We start from the raw sequence: 27095 nt of genomic DNA, 5'->3' as shown, positions 1-27095 counted from the left end.
ACTCATCCACTCACCCACCCACTCACTCACCATGCTGCAGGTCACAACAACACTCACTCCTATACTCACTCATCCACTCACCCCCCCACTCACTCACCATGCTGCAGGTCACAACAACACTCACTCCTATACTCACTCATCCACTCACCCCCCCACTCACTCACCATGCTGCAGGTCACAACAACACTCACTCCTATACTCACTCTTCCACTCACCCCCCTACTCACTCACCATGCTGCAGGTCACAACAACACTCACTCTTATACTCACTCGTCCATTCACCCACCCACTCATTCACCATGCTGCAAGTCACAACAACACTCACTCCTAGACTCACTCATCCACTCACCCGCCCACTCACTCACAACAACACTCACTCCTATACCCACCCATCCATTCACCCGCCCACTCACTCACCGTGCTGCAGGTCACAACAACACTCACTTCGATACTCACCCATCCACTCACCCGCCCACTCACTCACAACAACACTCACTCCTATACTCACTCATCCACTCACCCCCCCACTCACTCACCATGCTGCAGGTCACAACAACACTCACTCCTATACTCACCCATCCACTCCACTGCCCACTCACTCACCATACTGCAGGTCACAACAACACTCACTCCTATACTCACCCATCCACTCACCCGCCCACTCACTCACCATACTGCAGGTCACAACAACACTCACTCCTATACTCACTCATCCACTCACCCCCCCACTCACTCACCATACTGCAGGTCACAACAACACTCACTCCTATACTCACCCATCCACTCACCCGCCCACTCACTCACCATGCTGCAGGTCACAACAACACTCACTGTCGTACTCACCCATCCACTCACCCGCCCACTCACCATGCTGTCGGTCACGACAACGCTCGCCGCACTGCAAGGCCCAACACCTCTCTGTTGACTTCTGCCCTCGCGCTGTTCCTCTTGGGAATTCTCTCCCATTGTCTCTTATCCTAAAGTTGTAATAATCCTGCTCAATTCAAGAAAAGAGTTGACTCAGCACCTCCCGTGGTGCTGTTTGCTCCCGGCCTGTGCTCAGCGGCCGTAATGTAAATAAACAAAGCCACCACTGGACAGTTGTACAACCCCGGTGTGTACCGTGCACGATATGCCTCTTTACTTGCGGAGTCACACGGTGTTGCCACAGTGAAGTTGGACACAGGTGGCGGCTGTTCAAGTTTCAAGTTTATTTATTAGGTACAGCCCTGTGAGCCATTCGGCTCTTGAATCGGGTGCAACCGCAACAAACAAAAAACTAAAACATGAACAAGAAAACATCTTATAGTGACTATGTGCAAACAGAAAATCCAAGAAAAGACAGCAAAATATCGCAGAAAAAGCACCGTACACCAACACTGTGTGCAAAAATCCCAGTGGAATGCAAGTCAAACAACAACAACCACAAGACAACTTAGATTAAGGCCATCAGTCTAACTCTGTACTACAACACACAAACATGGCCAAACCAAAAAACTTTTCGAAAATCACCAAAATAAAGTCATAAAAGCAATGGAACAGTGATCATAGGAACTGTGACCGAATTTTCACAATAAACGACGTAAACAACATGTACTACCAAACTCTGCAAAACTGTTCACGATTGCAGAGGAAGCCCCCTCCCCTCTGTCGCACGTTCACTTATCCGTGCGCCTGTCTGTGGCTTTGCGGTTCTGCAGCGGAGAGGCATGCAGGCCTGCTGTGCGTAACGGCCTCCATGGACGACTTTCAAGTAGAGGAAGCCATAAAGTAGGTGTCCTCTATATTCCACGCCTTACATGTGTTTAGTCAAACACGTGTTCGCCTAGAACAAGCCTCCGCGGAATGTCAGGACTGTATCGTGGCGTTCTTTGGCGGCATTTGTGTTGTGTTTACGCTTGGGAAGGAGAGCATGCGCGGATGACGCACGAGAGTCGGTCGCGGCATCGCCACCGTATGTTGCCGCAGTGTGTTCACAAAAGTTACGAATCGCGTGTCTTCATTAATTCACGGTTTTGCACCTTGTAGGAATATTAACCGGGCAGGGGGAGCAGTGAAGCACGGGTTAGTTTCATTCCCGCTCACGGTAGTGGAGAGTTGGATCCAAACTCATCCCTCATTAACCAACACTAACCAGTGTGGTGAAGTATGGTCAAAAAGAACCCTCACGACTGATATAACACGGGAACGCCTAATTGTGATTGTGGATTTACAATGGATTGTAAATTACATATGAAGAAAACATTTGTAAATTTTTACTTTTTTTGTTGTTGAATGCCTTTGATTTTTGTATTTGCATCTTGACTAATTGAATATTAGGCATGCGGTTCACAATAAAATATTTATTTTGGAAAATTTTCGTATTTTTTGTACATTTATGGACAATTTTGGATATTTTTCAGATATCCCAGAGATTTGTATTTTACTGTAACTGTCAATGGCCCAAACATCCCAATGCTGAGAATGTGCCTGCAAATTACTCAACTTGGGATCATACAAAGTGACATTGCCCCCTACTGCAGACATGTCCAGGACCCTCCAGAAAATGAGTCTTGGGCAAAGTATAAATAAGTAAAGTCTGTGGAAAACATTATATATAATGTGTATTATGTATAATGTATTATAACCATACTGTATAATGTGTTCTACGGTTGTGCAATTTTATCGTTTACAAAGTAACATGGCACCGGTCGGCTTCCGCTCCGCCAGTTTTCAGGCGTGAGGCCAACCGTGATTGAACCCAGGGCCGGTGCTAGGGGCGATGCTGGGGTGGCACTGAAGCCACCAAAACGGCACTGGCGGCCCAGGGGTGAATTACTGCCACGGTTGCTCCCCCCAGACAACCTCTCGACTGCCTTCCCCCCCTCCCCCCGCTATCCTAGAGGAGCTGGAGCTCAGCCTGATTAAACGGTCTCATCATGGAAGTAGATGAAACAAAAAATAATTATAATTATCACTGTACTAAATGTCAACTTGAAACCAGTTTGACAAGGAGGACATGGTGTTTTGCCATTGCAGGGTTGGCCAGGCGGTGTACATCAAGGCCCAGGTGAACCGGGCGTTTAACACCAGCATGGAGGTGGGTTGAGTGAGACGCACGCTGGCCCCGTCCCGCTCGGTGTGAAACGTGGGCAAAGCGGCAGAGGGAAGTCAAAATTATAATAATAACAACGCTCATGTCAGGAAATTGAGCAATCGGGCTCGTCTAAAAGCATTGAAAGATGTGAACAAAGCAAAAACCAGTTGAACGTTACCACGTTAGCAGCGGAGACACATGTAACCCGTTATATTCGTACACTTATGTTTGCATCCTTTGCTTAATAGACACTACGCGATGGCGTACTAGCTCTCCGATGTGTTTTCCGCGTGCTATTCGGCACGAGAGCTCTCAGCGCATGGAGCGAAACGTCGGATATTGTGCTGAACAACACACGGCGCAACCCGAGAGAACATGTCGGAGAGCTGTGTAGCACAACCGTGAAAACCTACGCAGCAGTATTGCCATGACGCACTCTCATGACGTGTTATAGTGGCGTACTATTAAACGTGATCTTCAGCATCCTCGCAGAACCAATCAGACCATCTTAGTACAGCATTGTCTGAAAACCTGAAGTGGAATACTTGGAGAATGGTCATTTTTACAGTTGTTTTGTATATATGTTTATGAAATGCTCTGTTCATCTCACGTTCATCTCACGCATTGCGACTAATGTACTGATTGGCGTTGTTGTTTGCAGGTGGGGATTGATGTTCGCGTTGAGGATCTGTCAACCGGCAACCAGAAGCTGGTGTGCATGGCCCACTCGACGTTCGTGGCTCGATCGCTGAGCGGCGAGAAGGTAAATCCTCTTGACACACCGCCCCTGCGATGCTTTGTGGATTACAGAACCAACCCTGTTTTACATTGTCGCGGCGACGGCGACGCACACGCTGACGCCATCGACGCGGGGCGCGCTTTGTGCGCGGGCAGGTGCAGCTGCAGGCGCTGATACCGCGCACGAGCGAGGAGAGCCTGCAGCACACGCTGGCGGCGGAGCGGCGCCGCATGCGCCTGGCCCACGCCGACACCATCCTCGAGCTGGTGCACAGCTGCCCCTTCCAGGACGGTGAGGCCCCCCCCGCCCCGCACTCGTACTGTCCGCCGCTCAGACGGGCTCGGGCCTCTCCCGCGTGGCTGTGCATACTCGGGAGTTTGTCGGGGAATTGGACGGCAGAACACGCACCACGGCACTCGGCTCACGACGATGGTGTTGTTGTTGATGACGTGGGCCCCGCCGCCCTCTGCTGCGAAGTTGCCACTCTGCGGCCCATTGCGTACGGGAGTCCTCTATGCGATGCTCTAAGCGATCCTCCACCCCTTGCTTCCAGGGCGCTGGGGGACTTAAGCACCACCATGCCCTGGCTCGCTTCGATGATGATGATGATGACGGTGGTATACCAACCTTTTCCGCCGTGTGTGAAGTGACACTGGGGCCGAACGTCGACTACGGGAAGGAGCTGGTGCCCGCGGCGCGTACGCGGGTGCACAGCGTGGAGCTAGTGCTGCCCCCTCACGCCAACCACCAGGGCAACACCTTCGGCGGGCAAATCATGGCGTGGATGGAAGCCGTCGCCACCATCTCCGCCAGGTGAGGCTGCCCCCTTGAGGTCGGATGCACAAAGTCATACGCACCCTGAACCTTATGGTCAATTTGAAAATACAATTCTTGTTATGCGTGCAAACAAAGAGAGACTCAAGGCCGGTGAGGGATTTCCTTGTTTTAATTGCAGACAAACTTGAGATGTTTACACATCAGCTATTTGGAAATCTGAATAATATGTGTTTCAGTAGTATTTGTTGTTGTTGTTTGTGTGTGTGTGTCGAAATATATATGTATTAAAAGGGAACAGAACAAAACAATAAACAGGGAGTTGTGTGTCCTCTTTTATTTAGAAATTAGAAAAGTAAACAGAAAGTGGTGGTCTCATCTGGCCGTGGTTAAGCTGGGTTCTGCAGTGCGGCGAGTTGTCACTCTCGGCCCAGTCGAAAAGGATGGCACAATAACATCGTCGTGGTAAATTTGGCTTATCACGGCCGTTTAACCTTGTCCACGCAATCGGTGGCAAAAATATTCGTCAATGAAGGGATTTACATTCATTTTTTTATATTAGTCAGCGATGAGTGGGAGTGGATTAGAGTCATCAGGAGTGTGACGATGATTAGGACTCCTGCCGACCAAATACCAAATCACGGCTGACTGACGAGCTGAAATTAAGTTGAATGAAGACGCAGACCAAGGTGATTTCGGGCCTGACTTTGATTCTCAGATCGTGTGCCTCTGTGTGTAGACTGTGCATGTTCTCCCCTAAGTACTGCGGCGGTTTCCTTCGGGTCTGACGGTTTCCTCCCATAGTTGGAAGAAGAAGAAAAAAAGTTTAACACGTAGGAGGCTTTCGCCACCAATATCATCCAGAATAGAGGTGTTTTGGGTTAGATCGCATAAATATATAAAACTGTCGTTAAACCCGCCATCACCCGACACAGCCAACCAGTAAGGTTTGTCACGTAAAACAGAACGTGCCAATTCGTTACTAGTACAGCACACCGGTGTGTTGGAGAGAAAAGCCACAACATTTACAATATTTAAGTGATCTAACCCAAAAAAACCCCTCTTATGGAAGAAAATAGAAACATCCGATATTAGCCAAAACATCCAAATTCTAAAAAATTACTCAATTGGGATCACACGGCAGCAGCAGTAGCAGGACCCTCTTGAAAACAATTCTCAAGACTCGGTGAGGCTTCTCTGAGTAAACAAGTGTAGTAGTAATATGTATGTACGTATGTTTAACTTTTCACCGTACGTAGCCAACCGTGCTAATCAAAGGTTCTTGGAAGGACAACATACTAAACACAAAAAGCAGTTCTAAAGAAAAGAGTTTTCAATCTAGATGATTTAAACGCGCATAGCTCCAGTGGCTTCCTAATATCGGAAGGAAGAGCTTTCCTGTTGGCCGCAGAAGTGCATCCGAAGCGCGCGATGCTGTGACAGTCATTGTTCGATGGCCAGCCAATATCCGCTGCTGTAAGGATGACCGGAGTTCGCGTGATAATTTATGCTCCTTAACAACTCGACTACACGTCGCCAATGGCACGATTGGGGGGTAACGGACGCAGCGATGCGTCGTTTGCGTGCCGAGCGGCGGCCGCCGGCACGAGGATGACACTCTGCTCGCCCCGCTTGTGCAGCCGTCTGTGCCGCGCCCACGCCACCCTTCGGGACATCGACATGTTCCAGTTCCGTGGGCCGTCGCAGGTCGGCGATCGCCTCACCCTCAAGTCCATCGTCAACAACGCCTTCCGCAAGAGGTAAGCGCATGGCGCGCGCGAATCGTACGCTAACGCCAATGAAATTCGTCCACCGAGGAGATGGAGCGACGGACTCGGCTCGTGCGCGGGTGCTGGGTGGATTAATGCGTCGCAGGATCGTGAGAGGTGACGACGGCGGCCTGGGTGTCCCTTCATCCAGCAGCGGATTGATCATGGAACGATGGTGATGAATAACAACGTTATTTGCGAAGTCGCATTTTCATTCCTATTTAACCAAAAATCCTCTTGTGCGGGGTGTGATCCGGTGTGGTGTTGCGGCCTGTTACCGTTGTGGTGTCTAGGCAGTGTGGGGATGCAACGCGGTGTACTGTGTTGTTGCAGCATGGAGGTGGGGGTCTGTGTGGAGGCGTACCGCCAGGGAGACTGCAGCCCCGCGTCCCTGCGTCACATCAACAGCGCGTTCATGACGTTCGTCGTGCTGGACGACAACGGCGATGCGCGCACGCTGCCACGCATCAAGCCCTATGCCGGGGTACGATCGCTCTTGCACCTCGTTTTTATAAACAAAATTCGTGTTTTCCGTACGGTGCGAAAGAAGTGCAACATACATAATGAATCAGCCACTTGGAACTGAACTTTGCCGGCCCAGGAATGGCCCAGGGCCTGGGTCAGTCCAGGGTCTGGGTCAGTGTCCCCACGGTAGTTCGGTGGGCCGACCCCTCTGCGGCCAGCGAGCTTAACAAAGTTAAGCAAAGGCCTAGACTATGTTAGCATAGTTGAGGTGTTTTTAACACAAACGTGGCCAAGAAGTAAAACGATGCGAGTGACGTCGCGACGCTGCACGACTCACCTGGGGAGGGCCGTCGTGGAGGCCCATGTCCAGCAGAGGATTGAACAAGGGCTGTGCATGCGCACGTACAAACAGGAAGGTGACGTTTGCTGCTCTCTGATGAATTGATGTGGTCCCACCTCGCAGGACGGTGAGCGGCGCTACAGAGAAGCCATCGCCCGCAAGAAGATTCGTCTTGACAGGTACGAGCTCTCCGGCCAGTCGATTGACATCAACTACATCATCAACTCTTTCGACATCCACGTGCACAAGTCCGCTGTGGAGGAGGTGGTTAGGCGGCTGAGAGGCCTGATTCTGCGTCAGAGCACCGAAGAGGCACTGCTGAGATCCTGGTTTCGAATCCAGGGCAGCCGGTCGTGAAAAAAAAAAGACGTTCTCCCCCATGTAGAGAGTTATATGGTCTTGACTGTAAAACTAATTGTCATGTTGAGTTTGGTTTTACGAACATTTTCGGTGGTGTTGTGCCACGATTGTCCTGCACTGACGCTTTACTCTTCTTACATCTATTTTTTTTACTTAGTCCTCTGTGCCAGATAATAACCTCAAGGATAACTATCAAGATACCTTTTATACCTGTAGAAATTATTTATCCTATTTTTTATGTAATTTTTTTTTGTTTCATTAAAAAAAATAACCCCACCGCCTGATAACAAACTACGCACGGGCGCCATTTAGCGATGGCGGACAGAGCCCTGGGAAAATTGGCTGAACTCTCAAGCTTCACCCCCACACAAGTGTCGCCTCCCGGAGGGTTCAGCAGCAAACACCTCCCATCCATCTTCCATTCAGGACATCCAGGGAACTCCGAGCACCCAATCCATTATCAGACTATTCCCAGCGGAAAGGTCGCCCGGCTCCTTGCAGATCGGCTGAATGCTTTCGAAATCCTCGCCTCATACATCTATTGTTCAACTCGCTTGAACAAAGCAAGGCAAGGTCGAGGGAAGGGCCTTCGTGTCCACGCACGTCTCTCTCCCCGGACACTGGGACCTCGCCAGGACAGATGGAATCAAATCCCAGCCTCAAGGAAGCTGGGATTACCAGTAGGAGATGGGTGTCTGGAATTCCCCTCCCCCGAGGAAACGATGGCTAATAAGGAGAAGAAAAATATCCTCTAAGGTCATCGAGGTCATCTGGGGATACCACGAAGAGAGGGAAGCTGGGAAAGAGAGGAAACTAAGCAGATGGAGAAATAAACGCACCACAGGTGCTCGCCACCAGACGGCGCCACTTGCGTTTCTCCGAGAGAAACGTTGACGATAGAGCACTGCAGCTTTCTAAACCTCATCGTTGTCGTCACGGCACTCACTTCCTGGGCTCGTGGCCCGGCTCGTAGAGGGCTCCGCCACGCGCCACACAACCCTCGGCCCCCCTGCAGCTGTGGACCCCCTCGATGCCGATGCCGTCCTCCTGTCCACGTTCACGTCTCGGACACCCGGACACGGGAGAGCTCATGTTGAGAAAGAAATCGCTGCGAGACAAAGGGCACTTCCGGCGCCGAGCCTGTCCGGCTCGAGAGAGGAAGAAGAGAGAGAGGGCATCAAACAGAGCGAGCTAAACCACGGCTGCAGATCCCAGCCGGGGAGAGGGCTCGCGCAGAACTCCCTTCCCGAGTCGACTCAACGGGAGGACGTCCTCACAGGACGGCACGCTACGAGCAGTGCTCCCCCTCAGAACCTCACACACCACGACTCTCAACCCCAGACACCACCAAAACGCTCCTCACCAAATATACCATCACCTGACCCCCCACTTTAACCCCCCTTCCCACCACCATGACCCAACCTCTATAGACCCATCCCCAAAGATACTCCACCAGCAACCCAATGCGAACCGCCGCCCCTAACGATCACCAGACCCCCCGATTCCAATCCCACCAATCGCTTCGCTCCTGTGTCAGAAGTTGTCTGGCAACTTCTACTAATTATCAACGACACTCAACACCTATAATTATACATTTTTATTATGAATTTTAATGGTACATTTTGTACCCGCGGCAAACGCCACACCTACGCCACACCTTTTATGAGAAAGCCACTACAGGTATGCACTTTTCAATCTTTAGAACAGTTTTTTATCTTTAGTTTGTTGTCTTTCCCCCGCACCTCCGATTACTTCGGTTCAACGTACACAACCCACGTGGACATGACGCAGAGATACTGGGCAGAGTATTAACCTCCATCCCACTGTCCATGTCTCTCTCAAGCCCCCCTCTCTTGTGGGGGCCTCCACACTCCTCATTCACTGCTCCCTCCCCCCACTCCTATTTCACCACCTCACCTTGTCCCCTCACCCCATGTGGCCAAGCACACGCGCACACTGTGTACGTTGAAGTGTTACCACACGTGGAGGCAGAATGTCAAGAGTAGAATTGTGTTACGTTTGTTGTGAGTTTGTCCTGTTACGGTGATCATTATTTACCTTCATCACTCAATGAAAGATATATTTACGTAATATAATATTCATCTTATTTATTGGAAATACGTACCTTAAGCACCACTTTCGCAAATATGTATAAATTAGAAATGCAGTGAACAGCAATGAAAGAAACCTTACTTACCGTACCGCAGCACTGTTAAATCGAGTATCTAACCCAGGCCCCACCAAGACAATTGCGGGAGATTAAAATATTATTATAATTTATTATATTAAAATATTGTATGGAACAAACCCATGAGGCCTGTAGACTACTGCAACTGCAACTCCCTTTTTGACCACGCAATGGGATGGAATTTGGACACATGTATTGTGGCATTAGTGCAGCACCACTTGGCCTTTATAACAATTCTCCTACATGGATCCTATCTGTCTCACGGCAAAAAATGGTGAAATATGACCCTACTACATCCCCGTTTTGTGCAGGATGCCCGATATGATCCGAAAATTGGAATCCTAAATAATTACACTCTTAAATATAATTAACTCTACCACACTTTCACCTTCCAAGCAAGCTTGCCAGGCCTCAGACAACAGGGACTATCCTGGCATAAATTTAAACTACATTTTACACCACTGCTCAGAATATTTTTGTTACACCATTGGAATCTCCACGACCCCCTCCTCAATAACCCCTCCAGGTCAATCCCCTTTGCCACCTTGCTACACCAGAACACCTTGGCAACAAAATAAGAATCAAGATTATCAACAAATCACATTTTATTCTAAACATCCCCAATTTATTTTAAGCGTCCCAAACCACCCAACCCGAACTGGATAACTTACACGAGCAGGATAACTGCTCACCAAATAAATATCCGTAAAAAAAATACGTGGATATAAAAGTACTTTTTTTCCACATCCCATCCAGCCCACGTGGTCTTCTGGCAGTGCATCATCTCAATAGCCTTGGTTCAACACAAGCTAACTGTGGACTGGTTTCGACATCCATTGTCTCATCAGCAGTCAGAATATCTGGGATCGGGATGTGTTCAGGTCCTCATATCTTCCCCCCATATAAGTATACAAGTGAACCTTATGGCGGTAAAATTTTGACTTATGGCGGTACCCCAGGGTACCATAGTACCCCGGCTCTCGCATAATGTCCGTGATGCAGTCATTTTTAGTCTGTTGATGGTCGGCGATGCGGCAATTGACTCATCTCGACGAGCTGTACACGATGCACTGTGGTACGTACCGCGAGCGTTCAGGGTTTCAGCGCAATCGTCCTCGCTGCATTTCGACATCGCAGAGTAGCACTGATTCGGATTGATTGGTACCCCAGTCGCGGAGTTAAGTACACCCTTGGAAAAAATAGTGTCCCAGAAATACAATATTTAATTGCCTCGGCCATTTTGTATTATTCGGTACCCGGAGTACCGCCATTAGGACACTGTAAACATGTATTGAAGGATATCGCTTTGAACGCATGCACTTTAAAAATCTGCAATGTACACTGTTGTTTAGTCATAACGTATTTATTGCCGTGTCATTTTATTATTGAAATAAAGAAAGTACTACCTTTGGTTTTGCACTTAACTTGGCTAAATTCCAGCTCTCGGCATGAACAATGTCAGCTTGTCTCAGACAACCAGCGGGAAGTACCCGGCGTCGCCCGGGTCTTAAAAATATTTCAAAACTACTCTTAAAAATCTAACAGCAGTGCGTACTGACTGTGGTGGTACCTGCTATGATTACAGCAGTGCATACTGTGGTGATACCTGCTTTCACTGTAGCAGTGCATACTGTGGTGGTACCTGCTATGATTACAGCAGTGCATACTGACTGTGGTGGCACCTGCTATGATTACAGCAGTGCATACTGACTGTGGTGGTACCGACTATGATTACTGCAGTGCATACCGACTGTGGTGGTACCTGCTATCACTACAGTAGTACATGCTGACTCTATAGCAGTATTTATCGACTCTATAGCACAAAGTACTCACCTGACAGAGTGTCGTGGTGAGGCCTAATCCCGTGCAGAGCCTCCGGCCTCGCCTAGATTGTCCAGCCGGCCGAGGTGGCACCTTGGCAGGCTGGGGCTGGGCTGCTATCCCTGACCCTCCCCCAGCCACGATCTCCCCGGCCGCTCTGCAGTAATATCTACGGCCTGTAGTGGTAGCATCTAGCGACTGTATATAGTAGTAACTGCATGCATCGGGGTGGGGGGGGACATCACACAGTGAAGATTTAAGCTCAGCGTTTAGTGTATTTCTATAGCATTTTTTACGCGAAAGAAAATGTCCCCCTCACTCCCACTGAAGGTGTGCGACTTGGCATGGCCCCCCCCCGCCCACCAAAGGCTCGTGAGTTAGTATGGCTGGGCACGCGTCATAAATAAATAAATAGATGATAAGCGCACAAAAATCACACTAAATCGCTAATTAAACAAATTAAAAGTTGACGGAAGTGAAAAAGGAATAGCGGAATAGCCCTTGCTCACTGCGGGGCTTACGGTTTGGTACCTGGATATTTTTCTTTACATAAACCTCACCGTTGGAGAGGTAAATCGTTCGCAAGCGCGCGAACAGACACAAACCCACAAACAAAGCCACAAACAGACAACTTATTTACTTTAATATATATAGATTAAAATGTGTGGCAAAAGCTCTGTGACCCGGCATCCATGGAGAATGGACGGTGCCGGTTAATCTGAGAGTTACACTCATGGTGCACCAAATTATCCAAGAACATGAAACGTTTCAAGAAAAAAACTAAATATACTCTTTTACAGAGGTACTCATCGGTTAATTGTAGAACATTCTAAGTGTATTGTAGAAAAGCGGAGCTTTTGCTGCATATCACTGTCATGCAACAGCCTTCTCTTTAGCTGGTGACATGACGGAGTGTGGATAATTATAATCGACATTTTAAGCGATCTCGGTTGTAGTTCTGTGATATCATCTTCCAGAGGATTATCTAGCGTGGAGTAAAACAATAATAATGCTGTTGTAAAGCATTTAAGTTACTATGAGCTATATTTCATAATAATATACATTTTAGTATTATGCATGACAAAATAGACTTCTGTCCATATAAAAGTTAATATTTTATTTCATTAGAGCATTACTTAAATTTGCTGACAGTCCAAAAAAATCCGTGAATGTTTAGATGTGGCACCACCGTACATTATTCAGTGACCGCTCCGTGGATTACCCCCCCCCCCCGCATCTCGGCCATGAATTTTACAAACAATTACCATAACAAAATCTTAGCCTTATCTATCGATATCTGAAGATTTTCTGATATACATTTGGTTGACTGAGATGGGAAGGAACTTAATTTGCAGTGTTTCCACGCTGCGCTGTGGATTCCTGTGCAGTGCCAATGAGTTTTAGGCCCCTTGGCTCCTAAATATGGAGCACTTCGTGTGGTTAAAAATAACTTGCTGATGGCACATCACCCACGTATATTCTGTCACAAGGGTGGATCGTACGCGACTCTGTCCTGTAATTGAGCCGGGGCAGCAGTTATTCCACCTCGTGGCGTGTGGAGGGCGGTACGACGCAGCAAGCGTTAAGTTGTAAACGGACGCTGAACGCTAAACAGAATGAGTAGCGATACGATCCGCCTTTCTCCCTCGTGCATTCTGCTGTCTCACCCCCTGGTGTAAACGAGAAAAGGCTGCGACACCTATCGCGTTATTGTACGCTAATAAAGTAGACCATTGATACAAAAGAGATGCCGATTCTCAATGGGTTCTGTCTTGAGTAAATATTAGAGACGTCTCAATGAGTTGTAATTTGTCCCATTTGAATGTGCCCTTCGTAGGAAGTACATCTTGTCGTGCAAGCAGAACGAAGTGCCGCTGTCTGTTCCCTGGGACCCCAGCAACCAGGTACACACCCCATACCGTTCAAGTCACGTAGAAGGGAAATAATAAAATAATGAAAATAAAACATGATAAAATAAAATTCTCAAGACGTTTCGGCCACAACGCAAGCAGCCGTCCTCAGGTGAAGAAACAGCTGAGGAAGAAACACATGAGGACGGCTGCTTGCATTGTGGCCGAAACGTCGTGAGAATTTTTATTTTATTGTTTTATTTTTATTATTTTATTATTTCCCTTCTACGTGACTTTACCGACAGAACCAAGAATATGAATCCCTGCAGTCACGAAAGCTTTAAATCGAAAAATAAAACACCCCATACCGTCCACTCTCCCTTCCTGCCTTCATCAAATCTCCGCTCATCCATACCAACTCCTTACTACCCCCTACCACTTAATTACTGCGTCGTTTCCCGCTCTTCTCGATGCACTCGGCCAGGTTTTCAATTGATCCATGCAGACTCTGTTTTTTCGCTGTAGACAGTGGCCTACTTGCCAGTATTCAGAAAAATAACTCAACACTTCGTCAATAACACTGTGGCATTAAAAGAAAACATGTATGTTAGGCGACTATTCGGGAAATGTTCTTTCTGCATAGCGTATTATGAGTAATTTTACCAGGTAAGGCCCACTCAGCTGTAGAACTCTTTTTCAGAAGCGACCTGGCCACAATTGGTAACTCAACGAAGTGGCTTATCATGTGGAAATTTATAGCAGCCAAATGTTCTAAAAATCCACGCGGCCACGGAGAGAACATGCAAACTCCAAATATACAGGCGTCAGGGTCGGAATTGACCCCATGACCTCCTGTATACCAGGTGAGGGAAATAACATCTCGCAACCGCAGTGTCCCCATTATACAAAGTGTAATGTAAATAATTTCCCGTCCTTTGTAAAGCCACTACTGGATGAAGGCTTCCTCGTGCCATTCCAATTAAAGGGTGGTTATTTCACCCAAGGGAATGGGAGGGGGGGGGGATTGTTTGACCACGCTTCACCACGCTGGTCAGTGTGAGTTGGTGAAGTTAGCAATGGCTGGGATTCCAGGGACAAGGTGCAGCCTCGCTATTTCACCATGGTACCGTTCCACCGCAAACACAAGGTGTGGTTTATTATTTAACTTCAGGCTCTTTCCGAGGTCAGCATGCCCTACAACAAGTGCCAGGTACATTGTGTCAAACAAGCAATGGGGAGACGTATCGCCGGACAGATTGTGCTGTCCAAGCTGTCACGACACTTGCCCCACATAGGCTGTGCGGTTAAACAGAGGATCTTTATCTCTGCTCTTCATGTTCTTTTCAGAATGTTCTTGATTGAATTTAAACGGGCGGACTTGATCTTGACTGGATTCCACGGGCAGGCACAACTCATGGGGTAACAGTGGTGGGCACGTCATCGTCCGCTCCTTATGCAGTTCTAGCGAACTCGATGTTGAATGTCGAGGAAGCTCGGGGATTGGCTCTTACCTTCTGAAAGTGGCCGGTTCCAATCCTTTTTTTGTCCGATAAATAAAACTTTGTCCGAGTTGGCGGTTGTGGGTTTTGTTACTGTATACGAAAAAAAAACCGGTTTTCTTGATGTGTTCTGGATGTACTGAGTAATGTAAGCTTCTGTGTGTGCGCGCGTGTGTGTGTGTATGCGTTCACACATAGGTCTACTTGAGCTTCAACAACGTCTTGGCTCTGACGCTATTGGCCAGCCGAGGGGCATGGGAGCTCGTTTCCGTCCAGAATGGGGTAAGGTGCTCGTTTCGGATGATTCATCCTAAACACAAAGTAGTCATGGCTGATATATCGTGCCACGGCCGCTCAGTCCACATCACACGCACCGAGGGCAACCCCTTCTATTGAACCACACGGATTGTTGCGTCTGGTGAGTGAGCATCTGGTGAGTGAGCGTCTGGTGAGTGCGTGGTGCGTGGCCACCGGTGAGCAGCGAGTATCTGTGTCTGGTGGGTGAGCGGCGAGTGACGGCTTGTGTGACTGCTCACACGCTGTGCTGTGGCTCTGCCGTGACGGTGCAGATCAAGCTGTACAGCTGCGAGGAGGGCGGCCTGTTGTCGTTCCGTATCGAGATGCGTGCCTGCGTCTCTGCTGAGCAGGCCTTCCTCCTGCTCTCTGATCTGCAGCACCGCGCCGCCTGGGACAAGCACTACCAGTGAGTCCCACGCATGTATAGAGACAAAGAACCCCCGTGCAGCCCTAACAGACTGTTCGGGCAAGTGCTGTGAGCACGCGGACAGCAAGGTGCACGAGGGGGTGGTCTGGCGAGCACCGCGCCCAACCAAATGTATTTCCCCATTGGCAATGTTTACACACGCCGTGCCAGGCACTCACTTAAGGCTAAGTCGACCTAGAGGAGGCCCAGGACCCGTTCAAATATATTCGTCACCATGTTGGCCGTGAGTGGGAATTGAACTCGGGTCACCGGGTTCGTAGCGCAGTGCGCTAACCATTCCGCCACCGCCTCCCGTGCATGCACGCTTAGAGAGATAAGTGTATATTCTGAATCGAGTGCTGGAGAAAATTCCGTGCGCGAGAATCGACATCTAAATCTAAAACTGTTCGCGTTACAAACATGCGCGCGCGCGTCTATTAGTAACAATCGTTTGCGTCCTTTGTACAGGAAATGCAGTCTGATCCAGGCGGCGGATGAAGATGATGCCATCTACAGCGTGGAGAGTCTGGCCATCCGCAAGGGCCTCAGGCCCCAGGACTTCGTGGTGCTCATGTCGCGCCGCCAGCCCTGCCAGACCAGGTTAGCAACGTCGGCGTCGTCGTTGTCTGTGATGCAGCGAAATACAAATCTCTAATAACAGTGTTAGCTCGGTGGTTAGCTTAGTGGTCAGCACGGTGGTCAGTGCAGTTGTTATCGCGGCGTTTTACGACCTCGGTTCGGAATTCCCAGCCACGGCTACCATCCGTGGCGACTGATATTTGAACCCTCACAGCCAGCACTGTCCAGCATGGTGAAGAATGTTTCAAAGAGCCCAACATGACCGATTGGGCATTGGGAGGCCTTCATCCAACAGTCGATTCATCATGGCTTTTTCTTATTCTTCTTCTCGATTGTTCTGCTTCATGGCAGGCCTTTGGCCCAAACTCCCTCCATCCTTTTGTATGGTCTTGTTTGTATTCTCTGTTTCTTTTCTTTTGTTCCATTAGCTGAAGTAAAGAGAACTTATTAAAATTACGTACCATCTGTATAAATGGTAATTCATTCTTCCATATGTATTTTGATACGTGTGCTATTATCGTAGGTCGATTTTATTATAATTATCCTCATCATCAATAATTTAATGGTCACGTGCCGAATAAACAACGCAGTATCACACACTCAAAACATCTTGAGTCCCTCATCATCATTAGACGCTTTTGGCGTCCTCTGGTCTAGCACCAGTTGGGTCGAGGCTCAAGAGAAAGCCATCCCTGGTGTGAACCAATCAGTTTCAAGGACAATGCATATACTATCATAGTGTGTTTTTTGTTTGCATTTTGACCACAAGCATGATTCCTTGGAAAAGGTTTCAGTTTTGTTGCCAGAAAAAAGGGGAAAAACCCTATTATTATATCTTGAGTCCCTTTCGCGTCGCCGTGTGGGACTGAAAAGCGCCCATTTGTGGCTCATCCTGGCCACAATTCGCACAGCTGTGATCAGAATGTACAAACTGCAGCGTGGTGCAAGTTCTGCTCCGCAGCCTGTGAGGCGTTGCCTCCTGGGGGCGGCGGGGGGGGGGGGGGCATTTGACGAGACCGCACGCGATCGCGGCGTCTTGTGCCGTGCGCCGAGGAGCTTCCTCGTTGCTCACCGTGTCCTGCGCTCTCTAGCAGGGACCCGTACGTGATCGCCTTCCGCTCCGTCACCCTCCCGGCGGCGCCGCCGTCCCCGAACTTCACGCGGAGCGAGGTTCTGTGCGCCGGCTTCATCGTGCAGCAGCTCAACAGCAGCGAGACTCGGGTACGCTCGCACACTCTTGCCGATTACCACTTTGAGCGTGCCGTTTGTTGCTGACTGTTTGACGTTAATGACACGGGGGGCTCGGCAATTATTAAAATACAAATCCAAAACCCAGCACACACTCACAGGCTTCCTGTTCTCGTCCTGTGGCATTGTGGGCTGTTGGCACACAACCTTCTCCTTCGACGAAATCTCCTTGCAGTCACTTTTCACCTGAGCTTCGATCCCATTCACTGTTTGTACTCCCCTCAGATCAAGGTCCTCCCCTTCCCCTAGCACCTTCGAGTGTTAGAGTCACCATTCACCCCATGTAACCTGACCAGAATATTGTAGCTTCCCATTCTTGACCTGACTCCGTGTCCTTGAGACTTTGTCCATGTCGATTCTTTCCAGGACTCCCTTGTCCACTGCACGCTGATTTATTCCAAATGTTAACAGCTCTCCGGAAGTGATTCTCTTATTATTTCATGAATATCATAATATCAATCAACCGTATGTAATTGTTATTCATTTAATAAATTGGCATTACACATGGCAATCATTGCCTCCTTACTGAGAAAAGTTGGCAGGACCCTACTAAAAAAAGAGTCGTGAGACTAAAGTGAGGCTTTCCTGGGTAAAACAGGGGTGAATGTAATTTTTAAATTGAATAGAAATGAGCTTTGAAATTGATGTATTTATTTCTCCGTCCGTGTTGCAGATTTCTTATTACAACCAAGCCACACCGGCCGTGCTGCCGTACATTTCCAAGGACATCGCGGGCCTCTCGGTTGAGTCCCATGCACTTTTCCTGGCCTGCAAAACCTTCCTGGAGAACAACTCCAAACTGTGATCGGCGTGCGTCTGTCCGGGTCGGGGCGTGTGTGAGGCACGACGGGTTGTAAGCCCCCGACTCCCAGCACCTCGCAGACACAGAAGTCACGACTCCACAGAGAGAGGACTTGTCGCTGGCCTTTGCCCAATGATGGCGACGGTGGGTGTTTTCAAACGTGGTTTGTGTGAATAGAATCGAGGAAGTGATTGCAGCCGGAAGCTGCAGCGGCACGGACTACTTAAGACCGGATCCTTCCACAACTCGTGGAATGTGATGCAGACAAATGCACGGTGCAATTTTTTTTTGGATGAACGTCATGCAGTTTGAAACAAGGGGAGTTTGGTGCCTCCAGTTCATATTTGCAACGAGTCCCATCTGCGGATTTAGTAATTGTTAGTGATGCGTGCTGGTGATTAATTGTAGTTGAGTACAGTAAAAACCACGAGGTCAAGATGTGGGGCCTGAATATAGAACGACTTAGGCAATTATATAATTTGGAGATAGCTTATTGGTGGTTCGGACTACCCGACGGTTGATTGTCATAGTGAAAAAAAGGAAACCAATAAATCACCGGGCGATGATGTCATGGCGACCACGTTGCATGGGCGACGTTACGATAGCGATGTTGCATCGGGTTGCTTCCTGGCAACTGATTGGCTGGTGTAGTGGGAGTGATGATGCAATCCCTAGCAACCGCTGCCAAACCCACATCATTGCTAACTCTGGAGAACACCTGCATTTCCTTATATTTTCCTTAGATTTTGTAAATAAATTTTTTCTGTCATTTCGGACCTTGCTATAATCGCAGCTTGCCGGATTTACTCAGGCACCTTCTGAGTCGAGCCCTTGTGTGCTGTATTACACATCACCTCTGTATGTCCTCAAAATGGAACGTAGGTTTTTTAAATGAAATAATCATAATAAAGTTAGCAATACTATGGCAATTTCTGTTCAGGTCAAAGGCAATAACTGGTGCTAGTTCTCTTGAAAGGCTATGAAGTGTTTTGTCTGGTGGGCCCTTGACAATACAGTGTGGGATCCTGGCATCGTGTGTCATAGAAGGGCTTGTCGGATAATAGGATTCGTGGGTATTAGGATCACGGATAAGAGGAGTTCTACTGTAGCAATGCATAACCCAAATATTGAGAAGGCCCCTGCTCGGCTCTCTGGCCCCTACATGAATGTATCCAGCAGAGGGCCCCTTTCTGCCAGGGTCCCCTGCTCGTGCAACAATCGCACCGTTGTTGATACCCGGCCTCCAAAGACGACACCGCATGCCGCGTGGCAATTACTGGTGAAAATACACACTTTGTAGTAATCGGTAAAGATACACAAACATATTTTCACGTTTACAAAAATAGAATGAAGGTGACTGAATAACAGTTTAGGGAACCTGTCAAGTTTTAACAGCCGATATCTTCGGCGTTCACAATAAAGAATGTTTTAATTTTTAATTTAGACTGTCCAAGCGAGACCATCACAGGCACTTTAGGTAACGTGATTAAGATTTCAGCGACGTGTTCATAAGTTCAGAGGCTGTGTTTATATTCACACACATACACAGCTACCTCCATGTCCATCCCCAACGACCGCTCCCATCGGCTTCCTGGCCGGAAGACTTCGGACATATAATGTACACTTCTAATACTGAAATAGCTAAAAGTGCATCCCTGCAATTCCTCGCTCTCGCCACTGCTGCCGGATGGCCTTAATACTGTAATGTACTTTTAAGGCAGCAATTATTCACCCGAGAGAACGCGAGGCACCAGGCCACCTCATCCCGATGACAACCGCAGCCTTTAAACCAACTGTCTGTTAAGTGAACATAGCCTTGACTTAAAGCTTTCGTGACTGCATGAATTCATATTCTTTGGGTCTTTCGGTAAAGCCACGTAGATAGAAAAAATAATACAAATATCACGACGTTTCGATCGCAACACAAGCAATCGTTATCAGGTTTTTTAAAGGTTTTTCACCTGATGATGATTGCTTGTGTTGCGATCGAATCGTCGTGATATAAAGACCCAAAGAATATGAACATATATTTTTTGCTAATGCCCATCGGTAGAGTCGAGACATTACTTTTGCTTAATTGTTTTTTGCGTGTGTTTTTTATTGAGATGTTATAGGCGTGGGAATCCGGTGGATGCATCGTGTATTAAGTATATTGACGCCTTGTGGATTATTTTATGAAATGAGGCTGTGCTTTGTCAAGGAAAATATGTTGCCACACACTGGATATTAAAATGTAAAAAAATGTCGAACGCACAACTTTGATGGAGCCAGATCTAGCCACTGATTGTAATGTGACATTTTAAACGTATTCACTGTTACGTAACGTTATCCCTTATGAGGGAATCATTGCTTCAGTATTGCCTTGCTGTCACTGTAGCCACAGCAGTGCCCAGGGCTGTTGTACAGAAATTTGAGGTTTTGAAAATTGGCAACGGTGTAAAAAATATTCACGCTAATTTGTTATCGATATCGTCCGTGCATCGTGTACACGTGCCTGCTTTCTTGATGCGGATCATTTTGCTGTTGTTGTAAATATGCATTCGGAGTGACGTGGAGAGGCGTGCTGCCTCTGTTTTCTGCACAAAATTCCACAAATGATGATGAGATTAATTGCGCATCTTTGTGAAATTTAAATCGCGTTATTAAAAGCAGGCACATTTCCTCTAAGTCCTTCTAGATACATGGTACTTTATAATGACATCAGAAAATGTTGTGAACTTATTTTCAGGAAACACTAACATGAAGTATATATTTCTCACACCATTGTGGAGAAATCCCCATATTCCCTTCAAAGATATTTTAACGAAGTCTCACAGATTATATTTTTCCAGAAGGGAATGAGACATTGTAATAGTTGAGTTTTTATGAACTCGTAAACACTTGCTTGCATCCCACACGTACACAACTGCCTAGTTCAGATGGACATCTTCAAAGGCTTAATGACCTTTTTAATGTTTGCCTCAGTAAAAGTCGACTTTTGACAAGTTGATTCTGTGTTCTTGTAAATTGGGCTCTTGTGAATCTACTTGTTCAGTAACTTGGCGATTCTACCCTTGTACGTTTAGCTATCTCCATACGGCGGAAGTGGAGGCGCACTGGCGAGACTTTGCGAGATATGGTGGCCGGTTTCTGATGTTCTCTTTCTCCTCGGTGTGTTATGCATCGGCGTGTTTTTCTCAAGTCGGCACACGGAGTCACAGTGTTGACTCCAGATACGTCGGAGTTCGACCGCGTCAAACACTGGCATTGCCAACTTTCCCCATTTGCAAAACGTGGCCAAAAGGGTAGGGGGCAGGAGCTGATTGCTTAATGGAATGTGGCATAACGATTTGCGTGTTCATGAGTTGACTGTTATAGGGCATCGCTTAAATGCCTCGGCAACTCAAATGCGCCTTGGCATCATATCCCATCTCCACCATTCGAATGCCTTGTGGCAGTCCAGCTGAGGGGAGCCCCAAGTAGCAGCCGTCCTTACGTGGCTCAGGGTGCATGCAGTACCGGCCTGCAATTGGGCAGGAGTGTTCCAGTAGGGGTTGACTCTATGGATGGACACGTCGCTTAGTTAGAGATGGCTTTGACTGCAGAGTGCGGCCGGATTCAATGCTGTATTATTATTATTGTTGTAAAAATGAAAATATTTCCACGCTTAAGATGTCCGAGTGCAATAATCGACTTTTAGATACATATCACGAGAGGGTAGTGTGATAACAAGTGTAACTGCTTCGACGCCTGATGTGTAAGCATTACAAGTCAATAGGCCATTGATGTAAATTGTAATGAAGTTGTATAAGGGATAGAAATAGTGCAATTTGGCACAAAGTGAGGATTGTTGCATATTAACAATGGTTATATTGGTCAGGGAAAATGAAATTTGCGAAATACTACAGTAGAATGTTTAAGTAGAGATCAAAATAATGCTCCTTTACATTTTGATGACTTGATAATTGTTTTTTTACCCTTTTATCTGGCAACAAAACTGACACCTTTTTTTTACGAGGAGTCATGTTTGCATATACGAGGAGTCATGTTTGTATATGCAAACATGACTCCTCGTAAAAAAAAGGTGTCAGTTTTGTTGCCAGATAAAAGGGTAAAAAAACAATTATCATATTTTTTACTGGCAAATGAGGTACCAATGGTGTAAATTTTGATGACTTGTTTTTATATAAATGGATATCTTGTAAATAGGGACGATGTATGTGCTGTAGAGGTGTGGACTCGAGTCATGTGACTTGGACTCGAGTCAGACTCGAGTCATGAATTTGATGACTTGCGACTCGACTTGGACTTGCATAACAATGACTTTGTCCCACCTATGAGATGTGGACTCGAGTCATGTGACTTGGACTCGAGTCAGACTCGAGTCATGAATTTGATGACTTGCGACTCGACTTGGACTTGCATAACAATGACTTTGTCCCACCTCTGATGTGCTGTATTGGCTCATGTTAGAATGTCTCCCTTGAGCCGCTGTGGAATGTCTGCTTAATAACCGCGTGTTTCATTGGATTAGAAAAAGTAAAACCTAGCAACTTTATTGAATTTAGAAAGTTACGTCTTTAGAATAAAGGTAAGAACAAGAATTATGTTTACGAGACCTGAAACATGTCAGGATAACAGCAATAAAAAAAAAGTAAACATTCAACCCATGTAACTGTCGCCTGTTTTTTTTTGTTTCACCTCATGCATGTGACCAAATCACCCGTAATGTGCCCCATCTCCTCAGACCTCGTAGGCTCAGCAGGGACGAGCTTGTGTCAGGGTTGTCGTGGGTGGCTTGGGCAGACCATGATCCCCCCGTGAGGGACGATCGCCAATGGTCAAGAATAGCGATGGAGTGGCAGCCACGGTTCGGGGCACGCTCTAGAGGACGCGGCGTTCCGAGGAGACGGAGCGATGCAATTGGCTCCTGTGCGGCTGCCGGGTGGACAATTATATCGCGGGGTCGTGAGAGGTGGCGAGGGCCTGGGGAAGCCTTCATCCAGCAGTGGATTGTGCAAGAATGTTGATGAATGTTTGGATTGAAGCACTCCCTCCCGCCCGAGACATCTGGCTGCACACGCACAATTAAAAACCGTACCACGACAAACACCGTGAGTTTGGGGTAATTGTTTGTTTACTGCAGGATTCGTGGAAATGCATACAACTGGGACCGCTTAAGTCTCTCCAGTAAGTGGAGGAACTTGCTATGCATAAACAAATATCCACAAGGGAGATGAGAGGTTGTGTGTGTGTGGCCATGCCGAGCCAACCCGGTGTGGCTCTAGTTTTTTTTTCCACTGCAGCAGCTGAACCACAGCACTGACCATCACACGCAATGACCCTGGCCCTGCTTGGCCCCCGAACTACATTCGGTTTGTTTTGTGAGGCAACGTATCACGGTTTGGTTGTGAGGGCCCATGCCAGTGGAAAAGGGGGATATGAGGTGCCAAGGGGTGGTGCTCATGCAGAACACTGCACTTTATTAATAACACGTGTGTTCTAAAGACGCCTACATAACCACACAGTGTGATCCAGCTGCACGACTGGCAAGAAGAACATAATCGCGAGAAACAAAAGGTGTTCATAAAACAAAAACACTTAAGAACTGCATTGGTGCAAAAACACAGCTATAATTAGAGTGTGATGAATAATTCTAGATTTGAAGTTTTCGTGACTGCAAGGGTCCATACTCTTTGTTTTTTTTGGTAAAGTCAGTCATTTTGCTGTGACGGTGCCACCTGAAGACGGAAGCTTGTGTTGCCTCCGAAACGTCGTGATTTAATTAATTTTTATTTTCTTTTTTACCGACGTGACTTTACCGAGAAAAAACAGAGTGTGATGAATACTCCATGTAGCGGAGATACAGAACAGATTCGTCTGTTCTATAACGCCACGTGTTTTCATAACGCGAATTGGATATAACGCGATGAATGTATTAGGAAACACTTTGCATAACGCGGATGCGAATTGGATATAACGCCAATGAGTGAACATAACTACGTCACACGAGTAGGAATACAGCGGTCACAAGGCTGCCTCTGCGTAGCATCATCGCGAGGCATTGGGATGCTGCTGGATGCTTCGAGACGCTATCCACAAGCCTCAGTCTTTGTGAGGCTGCGTTATGCATCTCACGCGTTATCGCGGACTGTGCTTTCCCCTATATTATTTATTATAACGCGATTTTTCCGTAACGCGGTGTTCTTTAGAAACTCAACAACCGCATTAGGTGCCGTCCATAAATGACGTTACGCACCTAGGGGGGGGGGGGGGGGTCAGACATTTGTTACGATGGGGGGGGTGAGACATGTGACGTCAACTCAAAATGCGCAACTTTAAATAAATATAGACAACACGTTCTACTGAATTAAATAGACGTTTTATTAAATGTTTTCTCCTACAACATCAGAGTGCAGCGCCACATTAAATACGCACTTCAATGACAATCGTTTAAAGCGATTTGAAGCATGTTTTATATTTTTTTTGGGGGGGGGCAGAGCTTTGTGACGTCATATTTGAGGGGGGGGGTCTGACTTTTTGTGACGCCGTGTGACGAAGGGAGGGGGGACAAATATCGTCCAAAATTGCGTGACGTCATTTATGGACAGTCCCGTATAGGAGAATACACTGTATATAGATTGACAGTCTGGGAAGCGGGGAACAGTGGGACTGCGGTTTCGTGCACACTATCAAATCGATTTGAGGCCACTGCTAACATCATTGGTGAATGAAATGTGAACCAGTCCTGGCCCCCATTCACCAACCCGCACTGATCAGAATGGTGAAGTATGGTCAAAGAGGCCCCGTGACTAGTGTCGTGGAGAGGAGGCCATCTGGCAGTGAATTGACAAAGGGCTGTATTTTAATATTGTTATATTTGACATTTTCCCTTCAGAGTGGAGAGGGCAGCAATATTGTTGTATAGTTGGAATTTGCAAGTTATTTGAACCTTCCCTCATTGTCCTGTCTTACATCCTGCCCGGGAACAGTCTCATCTTGGAATGGTTCTAATTTCCTCTAGGTAAATGTTATACAATAGAAGTATCATTCACTGACGTCTTCGGTTTGAGAGTGCACGACCTTCTAAACTCTGGCATCAATCACGCTGAAGTGTGTGTGACACCTTGGACTTGTCATTTATTCCGGGCTCCCGTTCTCTTGACACAGGTATCACCTGTACAGGACCTCATTTCTCTATCAGTGGCAGGCCCAACTTAACGAATGCAAAGCTCTCCTCTACGGCCTCCCCAAATCCCTCATCTCCAGAGGGATTTTACACTGCCAAACTTCTCAACCGCACCCCTAAACGAGGCCACCTCAACCCAATACTCCGATCTTTGCCACGGCTCCCGATTAAACCCTGGAGCAATGTCAAGAGCGCATCTTTAAGATCATCCACGAAATTGCCCCTGCCTACCTCTCCCCTCTCACCTCAATCTGCTCGCACTCTCTGTCCCAGTCAACCTTCACTCAGTGGGAGATGGCTCTCTTTTTTTTTCTGCTGCCCCAAGAGCCTGGAATTTCCTTTCCACAGCCATCCATTATGTAGACTCCCTGGCCCTGTTCAAACCGAGACTCAAGATAATTGTCATCCTCTGCCTATGCCTCTGCCTATCGAATAAACATACCACACTGAATATTGACTTAAAGCTTTCGTGACTGCAGGAATTCATATTCTTTGGGTCTTTCGGTAAAGCCACGTGACTTTACCGAAAGACTCAAAGGATATGCAAACCACACTGCTTTAGTAAAGTGTCAAAGAGATATCCTCAGGTTTAGACGTTACATCAAACTTGATGATTCAAACTAGTTTATTATTTTTATTTTACAAGGTAAGGCCCACTGAGCTTTATAGCTATTTGTCAGAAGCGACCTGGCCACAAACGAAAGCTGAAGGAAGTGGATCATCACCATGTGGAAATTCGTAGCAGCCTAATCCTCTAAACGCACGTTTACTTAATGTGGAGGGGAAAACCGGAGGACCCGGAGAAAAATCCACGCGATCACGGGGAAACAACACGCAAACTCCAAATATTCCGGCGTCAGGATCGGGATCGAACCCACGACCTCTTGAATAGCGGGTGAGGGAGTTAACATTTTGCCACGGTAGCGTCCCTTTATTAACTAACGGCAGGCTCGTGTGGCGGGGTAAAGAGTCGGCGTTCCCATCTCTTCCAAGACTTCTGGCTCGTGTGCAGTAGGAGGCCAAGTACCCTCTAGAGGGGCTGCCTCGGACTCCCTCAATTAGTTGGAGGCCTCTTCTGGCAGCAGTGGCATCAGCAAGGAAATTTAGCATGGCTGCATCTGCCCAGGAATAGACATCACGGATTATTTTGCGAGGGATTAAAGAGTAAAGACATTTATCTTGCTAACCAGTGCACCGTTTGTACAGTGCAACCTGTGATTGTGGTGAGCAAAGTTCATTTTATGGGATGTTTAGGATGTTTTAATTTAAGTCTATCACTTGTTTAAATTATGATTAGATACGTGTGCTGCAAATATCTTTGGTTGGTCAGCCCCGGTTTTAAGGTCAGTAGAGGCTTCCCGCGATCCTATTAAATGTGCGCGTGTACACACAACCCCATCATATACCGGATACCTATACAGCGCACAACACATGCAAGGACACAATTCTAGCCACAGCCTTCGAGACTGTTGGGACAAGTTGTGTTTGCGAGCACCTATGATCACTGCTCACAATGGGTAAAACATTGGGACAAAATCGTGAGCGCTCACACAGAATAACAACGACACAAACACCATCTTGACACTGTCGTTGTGAAGCAACTGCGTTGTGTCAGATGTGGTTGGGACGTTCCCCCCTTACCGAGGGACGAATTGGACATTCACACAACTTGTTGATGGGAAACCACCCATTAAACAGCATGGCTGGAGAACTC

General features: G+C 47.4%; 1 protein-coding gene across 3 annotated transcripts in view; it reads left to right on the top strand.

Moving 5' to 3' along the window:
• The window catches only part of ACOT11 (acyl-CoA thioesterase 11), a 34813-nt gene extending 14671 nt beyond the window's left edge, over positions 1-20142 (top strand). For 2 of the 3 annotated variants that reach the window (XM_078867739.1, XM_078867738.1), the window contains exons 3-16: positions 1701-1770; positions 3019-3079; positions 3738-3839; positions 3971-4106; positions 4463-4628; positions 6230-6349; positions 6692-6842; positions 7287-7342; positions 13370-13436; positions 15080-15163; positions 15451-15584; positions 16053-16184; positions 17255-17384; positions 18085-20142. In XM_078867739.1, coding sequence (XP_078723865.1) covers positions 1701-1770; positions 3019-3079; positions 3738-3839; positions 3971-4106; positions 4463-4628; positions 6230-6349; positions 6692-6842; positions 7287-7342; positions 13370-13436; positions 15080-15163; positions 15451-15584; positions 16053-16184; positions 17255-17384; positions 18085-18216 — 1541 coding nt within the window. In that variant the 3' untranslated portion in view covers positions 18217-20142. The remainder of the gene's footprint in view (positions 1-1700; positions 1771-3018; positions 3080-3737; positions 3840-3970; positions 4107-4462; positions 4629-6229; positions 6350-6691; positions 6843-7286; positions 7343-13369; positions 13437-15079; positions 15164-15450; positions 15585-16052; positions 16185-17254; positions 17385-18084) is intronic. The other variant, XM_078867740.1, reaches the window with a different exon arrangement.
• The last annotated feature ends 6953 nt before the right edge of the window (positions 20143-27095 follow it).

Source organism: Lampetra fluviatilis, chromosome 24 (assembly GCF_964198595.1).
Source record: "Lampetra fluviatilis chromosome 24, kcLamFluv1.1, whole genome shotgun sequence".
NCBI lineage: Eukaryota > Metazoa > Chordata > Hyperoartia > Petromyzontiformes > Petromyzontidae > Lampetra > Lampetra fluviatilis.
Note: the sequence above shows the minus strand (reverse complement) of the source record. Positions and strands in the feature narration are given on the sequence as shown.